This window comes from Saitoella complicata, assembly GCF_001661265.1.
Source record: "Saitoella complicata NRRL Y-17804 unplaced genomic scaffold SAICOscaffold_29, whole genome shotgun sequence".
NCBI classification, from domain to species: Eukaryota; Fungi; Ascomycota; class Saitoellomycetes; order Saitoellales; family Saitoellaceae; genus Saitoella; species Saitoella complicata.
This window is the reverse complement of record NW_017567020.1, coordinates 1-14,712: the sequence shown is the minus strand read 5'-3', so window position 1 is coordinate 14,712 and position 14,712 is coordinate 1. Positions and strand designations below refer to the sequence as shown.

The 14,712-nt window shown below is 54.2% G+C and overlaps 8 protein-coding genes and 2 non-coding genes across 10 annotated transcripts; 7 read left to right on the top strand and 3 right to left on the bottom strand.

The window, feature by feature from the left end:
* Window positions 1–431: 431 nt before the first annotated feature.
* Window positions 432–1,282, top strand: SAICODRAFT_85625 (concanavalin A-like lectin/glucanase; the record flags this gene model as incomplete). Its single annotated transcript, XM_019171408.1, has 1 exon — window positions 432–1,282. A coding segment is annotated over exon 1 (675 nt), but the record flags the coding sequence as incomplete, so codon positions are not given.
* Window positions 1,283–2,417: 1,135 nt separating this feature from the next.
* On the top strand, window positions 2,418–2,491 carry SAICODRAFT_t169. Its single transcript has one exon. It is a non-coding gene; the product is annotated as a tRNA-Met (tRNA).
* Window positions 2,492–2,725: 234 nt separating this feature from the next.
* Window positions 2,726–3,865, top strand: SAICODRAFT_27896 (S-adenosyl-L-methionine-dependent methyltransferase; the record flags this gene model as incomplete). Its single annotated transcript, XM_019167068.1, has 1 exon — window positions 2,726–3,865. One exon carries the CDS (start codon window positions 2,726–2,728, stop codon window positions 3,863–3,865), a length of 1,140 nt encoding a protein of 379 aa, XP_019021077.1.
* Window positions 3,866–4,185: 320 nt separating this feature from the next.
* Window positions 4,186–5,834, bottom strand: SAICODRAFT_62373 (uncharacterized protein; the record flags this gene model as incomplete). The annotated part of the gene is made up of 2 exons (XM_019169906.1): window positions 4,186–5,424; window positions 5,490–5,834. The coding sequence occupies 2 exons, from the start codon at window positions 5,832–5,834 to the stop codon at window positions 4,186–4,188; spliced, it is 1,584 nt and encodes a 527-aa protein (XP_019021076.1).
* Window positions 5,835–6,690: 856 nt separating this feature from the next.
* Window positions 6,691–6,764, top strand: SAICODRAFT_t170. The gene has a single exon. It is a non-coding gene; the product is annotated as a tRNA-Val (tRNA).
* Window positions 6,765–6,942: 178 nt separating this feature from the next.
* SAICODRAFT_97752 (oxidoreductase FAD-binding domain protein) lies at window positions 6,943–8,481 on the top strand. The gene has a single exon (XM_019172128.1). The coding sequence runs from the start codon at window positions 7,091–7,093 to the stop codon at window positions 8,255–8,257; it is 1,167 nt and encodes a 388-aa protein (XP_019021075.1). The 5' UTR covers window positions 6,943–7,090; the 3' UTR covers window positions 8,258–8,481.
* Window positions 8,482–8,751: 270 nt separating this feature from the next.
* SAICODRAFT_21943 (uncharacterized protein) lies at window positions 8,752–10,924 on the bottom strand. The gene has a single exon (XM_019166493.1). It carries the CDS (start codon window positions 10,889–10,891, stop codon window positions 9,248–9,250), a length of 1,644 nt encoding a protein of 547 aa, XP_019021074.1. The 5' UTR covers window positions 10,892–10,924; the 3' UTR covers window positions 8,752–9,247.
* A 282-nt stretch (window positions 10,925–11,206) lies between these two features.
* On the bottom strand, window positions 11,207–12,220 carry SAICODRAFT_39581 (uncharacterized protein; the record flags this gene model as incomplete). Its single annotated transcript, XM_019168614.1, has 1 exon — window positions 11,207–12,220. A coding segment is annotated over one exon (1,014 nt), but the record flags the coding sequence as incomplete, so codon positions are not given.
* A 1,245-nt stretch (window positions 12,221–13,465) lies between these two features.
* On the top strand, window positions 13,466–13,850 carry SAICODRAFT_10254 (uncharacterized protein; the record flags this gene model as incomplete). Its single annotated transcript, XM_019165202.1, has 2 exons — window positions 13,466–13,648; window positions 13,776–13,850. 2 exons carry the CDS (start codon window positions 13,466–13,468, stop codon window positions 13,848–13,850), a joined length of 258 nt encoding a protein of 85 aa, XP_019021072.1.
* Window positions 13,851–14,489: 639 nt separating this feature from the next.
* Window positions 14,490–14,699, top strand: SAICODRAFT_10253 (uncharacterized protein; the record flags this gene model as incomplete). The annotated part of the gene is made up of 1 exon (XM_019165201.1): window positions 14,490–14,699. A coding segment is annotated over one exon (210 nt), but the record flags the coding sequence as incomplete, so codon positions are not given.
* Between the last annotated feature and the right edge of the window lie 13 nt (window positions 14,700–14,712).

Genomic DNA, 14,712 nt, shown 5'->3' with positions numbered 1-14,712 from the left:
GCCCAACCTCCCGTCCATCGAGCACCCCACCGCGCCACACCCGCGACCTCCCAAACAACGCCAAGCACCAGTCACCAGCGACTCCGGATATATGACGGGAGGCTCGTGCTAAGACCGCCGAGACGCCAGAGGTTGGCAAACTTAGAACGAGCTGGTTCTCTCTTGTTTGATCTTCATTGCACACGTCCTGAGCTTTCTCGGCTGGTTACGAGCGAGTATCAATTATAAAGGCTGGTCCTTGTCCGCACTATTTCTACCAATATCGACGTTCAGCTGCTGTCAACCTTTACAACCTTTCGTTACCGTTGCCGTTACAGCTTTCTCCTTTCCTTAACGTTTTTGTTCAACAACACTCTTTGACGACACGAACGATGTTCACCTCAGCAATCTCTCTGGCCTCGGCCCTACTCCTCTTTTCCGCCCCATTCACCTCTGCTCAAACGACCTCCTCCTGCAACCCAACCCAGGGCGACACCTGTGCCGCTGTCGATGCCTTCCCCACCTCCACAACCGTCTACGACTGGACCGGTCTCTCCGGCTCTGACGTCCCCGGAAACTGGACCTTCAACGGCTCCGGCGAACTTTCCTACGACGGCGACAACGGCATGGCCCTCACGATCGCAAAACGCTTCGACGCCCCCGTCCTCGAATCGAATCTCTGGATCTGGTACGGAAATGTCAAAGCGACTATCAAGCCCGCCGCCGGAACAGGGATCGTCTCGTCGTTCATCCTCCTCAGCGATGTCCTGGACGAAATCGACTGGGAGTGGTGCGGAGGCGACGACTACCACTCTCAATCCAACTTCTTCTGGCAAGCGGATACATCGACGGGATGGACCCGTGGTGGTATGCACGATATCGGAAACTCCATCTCGGACTACCACACTTTCGAAATTGACTGGACACCCGAACGTATCGAATGGATTGTTGACGGCGTCGTATACCGCACTCTCACTTCCGCTTCCTGCACGGTCGGCAATACTGTCGAGTTCCCGCAGACCCCGTCGCAGATCAAGATTGGTAATTGGGCGGGTGGAGACCCCGATAATGCTGAGGGCACGATTGAGTGGGCAGGTGGTGTGACGGATTATGCGGGTGCGCCGTTTACGATGTATATCAAGGACCTAACTGTGGTTGATTACTCATCTGCGAACACGTTTTCCTATTCTGGTACTTCGGGGATGGCGGATTCGATTTTGATTGATGGTAAGGAGACGAGTGCGACGGGTGGTGAGGCGGTGTCGTCTGCGCACTCTACGACTACTGCGGCTGCGACTGGTGGTTCTACCTCCTCCGGTGGTTCTCTTCCTACTTCTGGGTTGACGACTTCTGTCGCCAGCACTGTTTCGTCTGGCAGCGCGACGACCAAGACCGGTTTCGTCACCTCTACCGCTAAGCCCGAGCCGCACGTCGCATACTCCTCCGGTGCCTCCTCTGCCGCCGCTTCTGCTTCTGCCTCCGTCGCTGCTGTTGCTGGTTCAGTCTCTGGATCTGCATCCGGATCTTCCTCCGCCAAGGCATCCGCAGCCAAGACTTCCTCCGCCGCCAAGGTGTCTGGTATGTCTACCAACACCACACTCGCACAGAACTCTGGTGCGTTGGAGAACCATGCCCGTATCGGTGCTGTCGCTGTTGTCGCTTGGTTGTTGGGTGTCGTGACTTTTATTGTCTGAGTTTGAGTACGAGTTTCATTGTTTTTTCGTTGCCTTGCGTAGCTGGACTACGTTTGGCGAAGCCCCTCTTCCGTGTGGGAGGGAGCTGTTATATCATTGATACACTACACTACATTGTTTTTCGTTGTCGGTTTCGGTCTTCCGCTTTGATGTTGCATGTGGGAGTAATACGTATGGAGCAGGAACATTGTGGATAAGGACTTTATAATCGGTGGAATGTCGTGCAATTAGGTATTAGCTATAGGATTAGCGATATTCAAGAGATCTTTTCAGCCTCTCATCTGCTGTCATGATGCTATACACTCATCCCTGGGTTGCAATTATGTGCAGCTTCCTCATTACCTATCGCCTCGACGAGGTCAAATGGTCACCAGGAATGTTTCAAGGAGATTACGTCTATGATGGAAGAACTCTCCGAGATTAGGTATGAGTTAAGGAGCACTTCACATGGCTCAGCTGGCGATGAGGTGGAGGCTGGGGTTATCTCGCGTGCGAGAAATAAGGCTTGGCAGGATCGTCGGGGCCGAGATATCGAGGGTTGGGTGTTGGGGGAGTTGTCGGATCATGAGGAGAGAACAGAGGCAGCTGTGTAGACGGAGAATCATGAAGAGGCATAGAGAAATGTACAAAACTATCCGGGGACCTGGCAGGTGAATGGAGGAGATGCTCTTCCTCAAGGGTGGTAGATTTGAAAGCGGGTCAGAAAGGTGATTTGTATCAGTGCCATTACCCTACTCATCAGCAAGCATCGTAGGCAAGTGGTTTAAGCCGCCGGGCTCATAACCCGGAGATCGGAGGATCGAAACCTCCCGATGCTACTATTTTTGCTCTTTTGCCCGTGTAGTTCCCACGGCAGCTCGTTCTGGATATGTGGGTCAGGAAGGTGTTTTCGCACAAAAACAGCCCAATATCGATATCTTCACCTTGAAAGCGTAGCTATAGACTCGGCGGGCATTGGTGACAACCGACGTCAATTTGCCCTGTGTGAACCCTGCGTTGTCTACGTTACTGCATATGCTCCACTTTTTTTATACAGAGCAACAGCAGTGAAAATGGGCAAGAAGAACGCAGGCAACGCTCGCCTCGAAAAGGCGCAAGATACTTTCAACAAACACTTCGAGACCATCTACGGCGAAGAGCGATGGGCAGCACTACAACCCGCAATGCTCGGCTCGACACGGCACTGCGCACTCCTCAATCAGTTCGTCGAAGCGAAGGAAGTCAAGGCGACGTTGGGCGTTGAAGACAAGGATGCTGAACCGTTACCTTTCGTTTCAATTCCTTGTGTGGTGAAGAAGGAGCACGATGAGCGCACGTCGACCGAACATCCTTTCAACCCACCAAAGCCGAGTACGACCAACGGTTCGAGAGGTGGTTTACGGACACACTACCTGATGGACGCAGCATCCGTTCTAGTCACCGAAGCACTGAACGTCACGCCTGGTCTGGATATCCTCGACCTCTGCGCCGCGCCTGGCGGAAAGAGTATCGCGATCGCACAACAACTATTCCCGCACCTCCACGCCGGCGCCATCAAGCCGGAACATCAAGGAGTCAAGATCGGCACGCTCCACGCAAACGAAATGAACCCCGCCAGACGAAAGCGACTCCGCGGAAACCTCGAAGAATACCTCCCCGCCCCTCTCTTCGAAAAACGCAAAATCACAGCCACAGAACACGACGGTACCAAAACGCTCCACTTCCCAACCTCGCACTATGATCGTGTTTTGCTTGACGCTCCGTGTGGTTCCGAACGGCATATTCTTCATTCGGTGTATGAAGGTGGAGACGAGATGATCCGCTGGAAACCCAAAGCCTCGAAAGAGATCTCGGCAATCCAACTCGAGCTCCTCGAAACAGCCGTCAAAGTCGTGAAACCCGGCGGTCTAGTCGTCTACGCAACCTGCTCCATCTCACCCGAAGAAAATGACGACGTCGTCCGCTCCTACATCAAACGCCTCAAAAAGCGAAACGAGCGGTTCAAGGCGATGGAGGCGGAGAAGGGGGAGGGGGATAAGTATGAGCAGAGTGAGGTTGTGGGGAGGGGGGTCAGTGTGATTGAGGTGGAGGTTGTGAGGAGGAAGGAGGGGTTTGCGATTGGGGAGAAGACGAGGTATGGGCATATCGTGTTGCCGGATACGGAGGGGAGGTGGGGTCCGTTGTACTTCTCTATCCTGAGGAGGACCTCGTGAGGAAAAGAAAAGAAGGAACGGAAGACGCATGCGCGAATGTACGGTAATCGCAGGTCATCTTGAGCTGGCGAAGCGCATGAACTGTTGCGGCAGTCCTTGAGATGAAATTTGCGTCAAGAACCGACGAATACCTGGATATGACGAAGAAGCTTACAAAGAAGGGTGCCAGTACAAAAGTTATAAAGGGTATTTCAAACACATACGGTAGCTATCTACTCCAAAAAATACACGTTCCAGAGGAGGTCTAACACACCGGCATCTCTAGCGTCACCCACTCCCATCCATCCTCTATCCTCCACCCCCATTTCTTCCCCATACACCTAGGCATTCGCCAACTTGGCATTGACAATCGCAGCCTCCTTATCCATACTTCCGCTCGACTGCATATCAACGCCGTCAATGATACCATGCTCAGTCTGCATGACGTTGCCGTCCTCATCATATTGCAGAACATCGTCGACGTGGACTTCGGAGTATGACAAACTCTTGGTCGGGGGGAAGAACTTGGAGATAATGGTGTATGCCACGAGAGACACGACGAGTCCGAAGATCCACGACAACGAGTACGTGTACGGGTTCGTGCTCTTAACTCCGGTAGAGTTAATAGCATGTGCGAAATCCGGGATGTTGGGACCCCACCCGATGAAGAACGCGACAACCGCACGCCAGTTAACGCCGTAATCGAACCAATACGCACCACTCGGGGATGCGTTGTAGACCTCCCGAATATCGAGCACCTTCTTTCTCACGATCCAGAAATCGGCGATCATGACGCCTGCGATGGGACCCATATAACACCCGTACGCACCGAGGAAGTTGACGAATTGGGTCGCGTTCGCCACGATTTTCCATGGACACATCAGGATGGAGATAACACCTCCGGCGAGACACGCACGGCGAATGTTGAAGTACGTGGGGAACAACGCCGTGAAATCCGTCGCGAACGAGATGGCGTTCGCCGAGATATTACCAGCGACGGAGGCGATCAACCATCCAAACCCGCAGAAAAAGACAGCACCGCGGTTACCCCAGAGGGCAAGGACGTCGTTTGGTGCGAAGACGGTTGAGCCGTAGACGACTTCGCAGGCGTTCGCGGTTGCCATGGCACAGATGACGGGAACGGTTCCGGAGACGGCGAAGACGAGACCTTGCCACCATTGGAACTTGTTCTCTTTGGAGAAACGTGAGAAGTCGCTGACATTGACGGAGAATGTTGCCCAGAGGGAGTTAACGGCGTTCAACCCCGTACAAACAGCCAAGCCCTTGCTCATGCTCGTCATCCTCACGGGTCCATCGATCAAAGGTCCCGTGGGTGCCTGCGAGAGACCCCAGATACCCATTGCGATGAAGGTGATGGGCGAGATGATTGTCTTGAGGAGAAAGAAGTATTTGAGTTTGTGGACGGGGATGAGGGAGATTGGGGTTTGGATTGCCCAGTAGACCATGATTCCGATGAGGCCGGCGGATGTTACGCCGGCGGATTCGGGGAAGTGGTTGGGGAAGTGGCGGAAGGAGGGCCAGATCGCGATGAGCATTTGTTCGACGATGACTCCGCATTGCTAGAACTCGAGCTGTTAGCCAGACTGTTGTGCAGAAGGATACGGAGAAGGGGGGGGGAACGTACGTAAGTCAAGATGGCAAGCCAAAACAACGCCAAGATCGTCCTGCAAACAATCGGAAAATACGCTCCATAATACCCCCAACTCGTCCTCGCATAAACGGGGAACGGCGTTCGGTAATACGCTCCGACGAAACCATTCAAATAAAGCACACACCCGGTCAACAAGAACCCGAAGAACGTGAGCGGAATGGCTTCGCGCATGGTGAAACCGAGGCCGGCGAGGGTCGAGCCGATGAGCCAGACGGGGGTGATGAATTGGTCGGACATCCAGTAGAAGATGAAGTCTTTTTTGGTCCAGACGCGGCGTCTGGGTTCGATTGGGTCGAGATCTGCAAGACTTGTCAGCATGAGATCACGGAGGAGAGAGAGAGCAGGACGACGTGAGACGTACCGTGGTTCGACCAACGCATGGAGTTGGAGAGAGCTCCAGGCTGCGGAGGGATCTTCCATTCGCTGGGGTGAAGGAGGGCTTTGGGGTTCCCCATCCCCTTGACTGTTTTCCTGAACGAGGCACTGACCTTCTCCATCGTCGTCGTCGTGGTGTTGATGATGGGTTGATTCTGATCTGGGCAAGACGGGGATGCTCGACCTTTAATAGCCGTCGAGGATGATCCCGCGTCCCCGCTTTACGACGCGTCCGTGTCCTCGAGGCGAGACAAGATAGGACTTTGAGGTTCTCGAGGCGTCGAGTTTCCCGAGCATGCCGACGCGCTGCTGCCTCGAAATCAGTGCATGTGCATTATCGTGTAGCGCAAAGTTAAACGGCAGAAATCGGCAGACATCGTACGTCGGGTGCATCGGCTAGATGAAAAGTGGGCGCGGTGCATCTCCCGGCAATCTAGGCCCGTGTTCTATCTTGCAATCTTTAGGGTCCTGATCATGGCACACCCCTGTTTCTATGATCCCCTCCAAGCTGCCCCGGTGCAATATCAGTTCTATGGCCCTCCCCCCGGGGCGCCGTGGAATTTTTTTGATGGATATGGGCACTGAGTCCGTGGGAGTGTTTCCGTGGGAGTGTTCTGGCTGTTTGTTTTGTACATACTGCTAATGTAAATAATATTAACTTGTCGTGTTCTGCTCTGATCTCTCCAATTCGGCGCAGAATCCGCGCGCGGGGGTGTGTTACGAAGAAACAGGGGTGTGCCATGATCAGAACTCATTGTAAACTACATGATACGCAAAGGCCACGCTGTGACATCCAATAGGTTCCGTGGTCTAGTTGGTTATGGCGGCGCCTTAACACGGCGCAGGTCCCCGGTTCAATCCCGGGCGGAATCACGTTTTGCCTCCTGCGATCGCGCTCCTAATCGATTCCTCGCCAACTCTTGCCTCGCTCAGTCAACAACGTGGAAATTCGGCACCGCGCTTCCACTTTCCGCCGAAAATTGACAGCGCTAACCCCATCCAGTAGAACAAATACTTCCGGCTTCGAACTCGGTCAATCGGCTCGGAATGTGATTCGCCAATGAAAGAGTCCTCGAAGGGATGACAAATGAAGTAACGTGGATTCTCGCGCCGGGAATGGCCGCCATGTGCGACGTATAAAAGACCTTGCTTGGTTCACAGACCACCAACTTGATCCGTTCTACCATTCGTTTAGCAGCATGATCAACTCCACCCAGAAAGACATCATCAAAGCAACCATCCCCCTCCTCGAAACCGGCGGCGAAGCCCTCGCATCCCACTTCTACAAACTCCTCCTCGACGACCATCCCGAACTTCGCCCGTTATTCAACTCCTCTCACCAAGCGTCTGGACGGCAGCCGCGGGCATTGGCAGGTGCGATCCTCGCTTACGCCAAGAATGTGGACGACCTCACCCCTCTCAAAGCCGCCATCGAACGGATTAACAATAAGCACGTCGCACTCCAAATCCTGCCCGAACACTACCCCAAAGTCGGATCCTCCCTCCTCCAAGCTATCCGCGAAGTCCTCGGTGCAGAGATCGCGACCGAAGAGGTTCTTGCCGCATGGACCGCCGCATACGGTGATCTCTCCTCCCTCCTCATCGGCGCCGAGGAGAAGAAGTATCATGAGCTAGAGGCTGCGCCGGGGGGGTGGCGTGCGGCTCGTTCGTTTCGCGTGGTCGAGAAAGTGGGGGCGTCGGAGTCTATGACTTCGTTTCTCCTCGAGCCTGTTGATGGGGAAGAGGTCATGGAGTGGAAGGCGGGGCAGTATATTGGTCTGAAAGCTGTGGTCAACCACGTTGAACACCGCCGCAATTACTCACTCTCCTCTACACCTAATGGCCGGACGATCCGGATTAGCGTCCAACGCGAGCCGCACGGTGTCTTTTCCAATTACCTTCACGATGAGACGGTGGTTGGTGCGACCATCGACGTGTTTCCCCCCGTCGGGGACTTTGTGTTGAACCCAAAAAGAAAGGGAAACCCGGTTGTGTTGATTAGTGCTGGGGCGGGGATTACGCCCATGGTACCGTTGGTTGAACAGGCATTGAAAGATCGGCCGGTGGTGTTTGTGCACTGCGCACGGTCGGAGGCTTCACACCCCTTCCGCGCCCACCTCGCACAACTCGCTTCCACCCACCACTCGTTGACCGTCCATTCGGTTTACACCTCCTCCAATGATCGTCTGTCCTTATCCCACCTCCAGAAGTGGCTCACTCCCGAAACACTAAGCGAAGCAGATTTCTACTTCTTGGGTCCGAAGGGATTCATGAAGGATGTTAAGGGGTGGTTGAAGCGGGATTTGGGGGTTGAGGAGGAGAGGTTGTTTTGGGAGTTTTTTGGGCCGGCGGAGGAGTTGGACTAGATGGGCATGATACATGAATTGTCAGTAGAGGATTAGACAATGATACTCGGGTTATAAACGAGCAACATTTGACGGCTTCATCATTCATTGCCTTGGGTTAATCGGGGTTTATGAGTTGAAGGACAGTTACTTGTGCGTGTGTGATCGCGATCAAGATCCGGAACTGCAATCACGTATATGGAAAGGAACTTTAATAACGTGCCTAAGGTACATTTCCGACCACGGTATCAATCCAACTTACAAGTTAGAGCAGTCGGCAGAACGAAGTGTACGGGGTGTCGCGCATGCAATATGTTCCCACGGGTTGGGACCGTCCGCATGTACGATGACTTATGTTTGGGTGTATGATAAAGAAACACTTAAGAGTTACATACCTCGCCGAGTGGGAGTATCGTCTTGAACACGTGCCACAGTGAATACGCGTTAAATGTATAAACGAGAATTCTCATTGACCACGTACAGTGCAATCTTGTCACCGTACGTCCTCACGTTCTCACTGAGCTCAAAAGTATCAACCTATTTAGGGTTAGGGTTTAGAGAGGCGGAGGAGGTGCCGAGGAGGATTGAGGCGAGAGCGAGGGCGGAGCCGGTGAACTTCATGGTAGCGAGGGAAGGGTTGAGAGTCCGTGTGACGAGCCATCAAGCCGGGAACCCCATGGGCTTTATATCGCAGCGCACCGCCAGCTGATCTGTAGATTGCTCAGCCCCTACGGTCACCGCACGATCGCTTCTCCACAGAGCATCTCCCTCTCATTCGCTCATCTCAGCACAATCGCATGTTATCGCTTGTCTCGGGTGGTTCGCCTAAACAAGCGCGCTAAGCGAGGTCGCTAACCGAGACGGTCCCGGGAGATTCCGGGGGGGAGTGCACGTGCTCAAGGACGTGTGGCAGTGCAAACGTGTGGCAGTGCAAAGGTATCTGGCTACACGCTGGACTGCGTTCGACACCCCGGGCCATAACCAAATATCAAAAAAGACCCAAAGACTAAATCACTCCACCTCCTCATCCCCCGTAATCCTCACCACCCTAACTCCCTCCCTCTCCCCCTCCACAACCCTACCCCTCCTCCCACCAACAACCCTACTCTCCGCCAACCTTTCAATCCCCATCTGAATACTCGCAACGTGAACCTCAACCGGCACGACCTCACCCCCCTCCGGGCCTCCCTCCCCAATCACAACCGGCCTCGCAACCCGTTCCCTGAGCACCTGCAACCCCGCCTCAAACTCCTCCAACTCCCCCAACACTTCAAGAATATGCCCCTTGGCCACCCGTCTCTGTACTTCCACTGTTTGTAGTAGCTCCAGATGTTCCCGGTGACGGAGGAGCTGGACACGCGCCGTGCGGGAACCGAGGTAGGTCCAGAGATCGGAGAGGATGTCGGCGCGGGCAGAGTTGATGTGGGATTTGGAGGTGTGGAGGAGGGTGTGGAGGGTTTGGAGCGTGGATTCGAGGTGGTCGAGCGTGGAGAGGGTTGTGTGAGATTGGGTGATGCATTCGTGGAGGGAGGATTCGAGGGCCGACATGCTTGCCGCGAAGATTCGGGCGACTTGGGTGCGGCTGACATCAGCAGGGTTGCGCAGTGAGAGCGCATTTTTGAGTTTTCCAGCCAGCGAATCCTCTTGCGGAGGCGGTAATGCGAGCAACGCACCCATAGCCCACCCATTGACCGCTCTTGCCCCATCCACAGCGCCCCCGACCCTCGCCCCCAGCCTTCGGATCTCCCGCGCAGCGCATCCGGCACCAATAGCGAACTCCTCAAGAGTTTGGTCGAGAGCCTCTTTTGAGGCGAGGGAGGAGAGTTTGATGAGTGTCCGGAGATCGGAGGCTGCGGATTGGGTTTGTTGGAGGTGGGATGCGAGGGCGTCGGACGATGTGTCGGTGAGTTCGGCAGAGGAGGGAGAGGGCGGGGACCGGAAGGGGGTGAGGAGGGAGGAGAAGGATTTGAGTTGGAGGTCGATGAGGGCTGGGAAGTCTGCGCCCAAGGGACTCTTGTTGGAGGGAGACGATGATGCTGCGGTGTAGTTCACGCAGATGTCGGATGCGAGGATCGATACACCCGGAATGCGACACATAACCGGTAACACCCTTTCCCTCACCGCCGTCATATTCCCCCGCACACCCGCAACCCACGTCGGAATCACGGGCAACAACGGGACGGATATCAGTTTCGCAAACGACTCAACCCCAAACAGTTCTCGAGCCGTTTCGGAAGCGGAACGGAGGATGAGGCGGAGAAGGGTGGGGACGAGGAATGGTGTCGCGGCGAGGAGGAGGATGAACCCGAGGGGCGAGGCGAGGAGGGCGAGGAGGGTTGTGAAGAGGGCGATGAGGGAGGTTAGGAGGCGGAGGAGGGAGAGGGGGACTTCGAGGAGTTTTTCGAGGATGGCGGGTTTGTGGACATCTTTCTTCGGTGCTGCCACTGGTGCGTGAGTTGCAATTGGCGTTGGCGTCGGCTGTGTACTTGGCTGTGATCTGGCGATAGTCCTAGGACGGGGACTGGGATTGGCACTGCGACGATCCGGTGCGGGTGAAGGAGTATCGTGTGCATCGTAGACCCAGTCCGAGGAGGACGACGTGATATCTGAAGCGGACAGCTTCTGTTCTGCCGGCGATACCTTTACGACGGCCATGGTGGTTTGTCAGGTTTCTACTTGGGTGTACGTCGTATCTAAGGTGTGGCGACTTGCAGCTGCAGCGCGGGTGAGCAATGAAGTCATAGCAGGTAGGGAATGTGGGATCCATTTGATGAAGCTCGAATTGCAACGTTCATGCTCCCTAGTTATATATGACAATTGAAAGTCGGCCGAGACAACGCAATGCAGTCGCGTGCTGAACACCGGTCTTCGTCTATCTTATTGTAGTCCCTACTCGTACGATTCATTTTTCTTGTCTCCAAGTCCACAATGCAAGACCCATTTCCTCCCTTACCATCGACCATCATCCGTCACATCCTTAATCGGATGCAACAACACCGCCCTCCTACACGTCTCCGCATGCTCATGCCACCCCCGATACACCGTCTTCGCAAACCCCGCCCGATAATAATACGTACTCGGATTCATATCCCACTCATGCCCGAAAAACCTCTGATCATTAACTTTGGTATCCAACTCCCTCCGATCCACATCGTGCTCGTAGAACACGGGATGCGGTACGTACACGGCTTTCAGGTGTCGGGCGTATGCGATGCTGGCGGGGAATGCTTCGCAGTGGATGTGGCGCCCGAGGGAGTTTTCGGCGTGGAGGGCGAGGAGGAGAGGACGGGAAAGGCGGGCGTTCGTGATGATTGAGGCGCGGCGGGGGGTTGAGCGGGCGGAGGGGTAGTTTACGATGTCGTCTTCGAAGTACCAGCCGCTGTTGATGGGGTCGAATATGGGGTCGAAAGCGATTAGATCGGCTTCTTCACCGATACCGATGGATGGAGTTGTCGATGGTGGGGACCAGTTTTGCGTACCTTCGATGATCCAATGTTGGCTGTTATTCCAAGTCATCTCCCCACGCGGCTGACCCCGCGCAAACACCTCGGCTTTGTTCAATAGCTCGTAGTAATTCCCGATATACCGAACGTCCATTTCCCAGTTGTAGAAGAAGTCGTATTCCGGATGCCGTGTCGCAAACCACTGCAACGGCGCCAGATTCCCCCGATGGACACCGTTAATGTGTCCAGCCCGGTGCCAATCGTCGACGACATCGAGCCCAGGGTAGAGTGCCCGCATCTGGATCTCAGACCACAACTCGACGAATCCTTCAAACTCAGCCGGAACCGCGTCCCGTGCTTTATTGGTCCAGATTTCGTCGTCGGCAAAGATTGCTGCACCGTCCTTGACTTGATGAAGGATGAAGATGTCGAATTGGCCGCCGGTGTTGAGACCGAGTTCGATGATTAGTGCGCGGAGGTTGAGGATGTCGTCGTGGTGGTAGGTGTACCCGTCATACGAGCGCAGTACAATTGCTGTCCGGGGACGCCCGTCCGCTCGTGTGTCGAAGCACTTGTCCAACGATTTGCGCCAATTCAGATGTAGACGGTCGGGAGAGGGTTGAGTTTCATTGTCGTCGGACGATGGGAATTCGATGGCTTCGTAGGGCGCGTAGCGTTGATTGCGAGTCATACACGCGTCGGAGAGGTTCGTGAGCTTGGAGGAACCGATCAAGTGCGGAGGGTGTTCCGTTGGATTCACAATGTATTTCAGATTCGGGAAGACTGTACCATGGGGACCCGGACAGCGCGTGATGGTGGACTCGTACGGGTTCAGAGAAGATACCTCGATCGCTGGATGAATGGTGTTGGGAGGAAAGTTGTTGAACATGACATACTTGTCGAGCCAGAAAGCAGGCGGCGCGACGTGTGCTCCAAGGTGATGAAGACGATAGGTATGAGTGACGAGAATGAAGGCGGTCAAGAACCCCCCGAGGCAGGCAATGCTCCATCGCAAGGATCGACGAGGTGTGCGCCTGATCCCCAATGGTAAGGGTGTGTATCTCTGCGCATCCTTCTCGCGAAAGACATCCTGAATCGCTTGCCTAAGCTTGATCCTGAAGACTACCATCTTTCTCTCATCCCGTTAACTGTCAACCATCGCGACAGCTGTCAGGCGCCGGCCTTTTGACATCGATTCTATATGGCTAAGCCTGAGGTCGATCATGAAGCGGGGTAGATCGAGGAAATCTTAAGGTCCATTTAGCCGGCGAGCGCATCGGTAATCCAGGATTGCGCATCTATTGTGTAAGTGGCATTTGTGGGATCGAGATTCGGATTCGGGCTTTGATCGTCGCCTGCGGGGCCCCGGGATGGGCGCCCGGTAGCCGTAAGAGCAACTGCCGTTCGTCGGCGGAGTACTTTCGGCAACATTTGATGAAGGCTGACAACACTGAGATTCCATATGAAGCAGACTGGTAACATGTGTAGCGAGTGTCATACCAGAATAAGAATCGTATATTGCTGATGACTATGGATGGGAGTAAGTCCCATATTTATATATAGTTAATACAAAGGAGTGCGACACACTCTACATTACCCCCCCCCTCCCATCCGTTCTTGGACTAAGTCAAGTGACTGCGGAGAATGTGAAACTCACCATCACCGGCGTCCGAACTGGCGGACAACAATCCAGTTTGTTCGAGTCAGTTCGGATTGCACGTTTGCTCATCCGTACTGTCCGCTCCGCCCTCGCTTATCGGCACTTGTCCGCTCTGCTCGCTCAATGATGACCGCCAAGAAGCTCCACAACCGCGAGATCAACCGACCCTATTACCGGAAGTACGAGAGGGTCAGCCTGACCACTTGCGACAACTGGCGGACGCCGATGACGGGTTACCCTGTGTTGTTTATGCCCATGTGCCAGGCGTTGATCCGACAACTAAGAAGTGTCACCCCCATGCTGGAGCTTGTATGTGGTGTAACCATAATGGTGATGCCTGCCAGGTTGCGAAGGAAGGGGATGGTGTGTCCAGTATTATTCCGGATTGGTTGGTGAACTTGTCCGCTTCCGATCTTGTGCTAATATTGCTAGACAGGGACAATCCCGTTTATCGAAAGTACCTCTCTCCTCCGGCCGCCAGGGCTCCGACCACCCGCCAGACCGCTGGTAGCAAGCGCAGGAAGACCTCTGAACTGTCCGCTTGGGTGGACTTGACCAGGCCTGTGTGTCATGAACCGAAGAACTACTTCGAGTTTCGGATCAACCCGAGACTCGATTTGTCTCGGGTCCTATCAAGGCTCATCTTATCTTCACTCCCCTCGTTCAAGATCTTGTTCTCGGCGCCACCGAGTTAACTAAATGTGGAACGCCACCGAGCAAGGGTCTAGACCCTCGTCCGGAAAACCGTATATAAGGAAAGGCCCTATGCCTTCCTTTAGATCTTCACTGGTTAACTCAATAAATTCGTCTCTCTATTCAAATAAGTAATTCGGTCATCTCGTCACACCTCGTCTAACTCGTCAGATCTCGTCCCGAAGTACTTGCAGTATCTCGTCTTGTCTCGCCCTCATTACACTTTAACCAGTCAAAACAACACTGCACCTACTTCCCTCCAGTTTACCTTCGCCATGTCTGCTCAATTTACGGAAAGCAACCTCCTCCAAATCATTCAATCTGTACAATCTCGGATCTCTCAACTGGAGTCGCAACCCGAGAGCCCACCAACTCCAACCACTTTACAGTTGCCAAAGATCAATCAGCCTGATACCTTCCATGGTAGCAGAGATCGACTTCGATCATTCCTCTCGCAATGTCACCTCTACTACCGTATGTATCCCCATCAGTTCTTGAGCGACTCGACCAAGGTCTATTTCGCGGCTTCATATCTTCGAGATTTAGGGTTAGGGTTAGGGTTAGGGTTAGGGTTAGGGTTAGGGTTAGGGTTAGGGTTAGGGTTAGGGTTAGGGTTAGGGTTAGGGTTAGGGTTAGGGTTAGGGTTAGGGTTAGGGTTAGGGTTAGGGTTAGGGTTAGGG

Coding starts and splice junctions, on each gene's coding strand:
- SAICODRAFT_97752 (XM_019172128.1), top strand. CDS start 7,091: ATGATCAACTCCACCCAGAAAGACATCATCAAAGCAACCATCCCCCTC.
- SAICODRAFT_21943 (XM_019166493.1), bottom strand. CDS start 10,891: ATGGCCGTCGTAAAGGTATCGCCGGCAGAACAGAAGCTGTCCGCTTCA.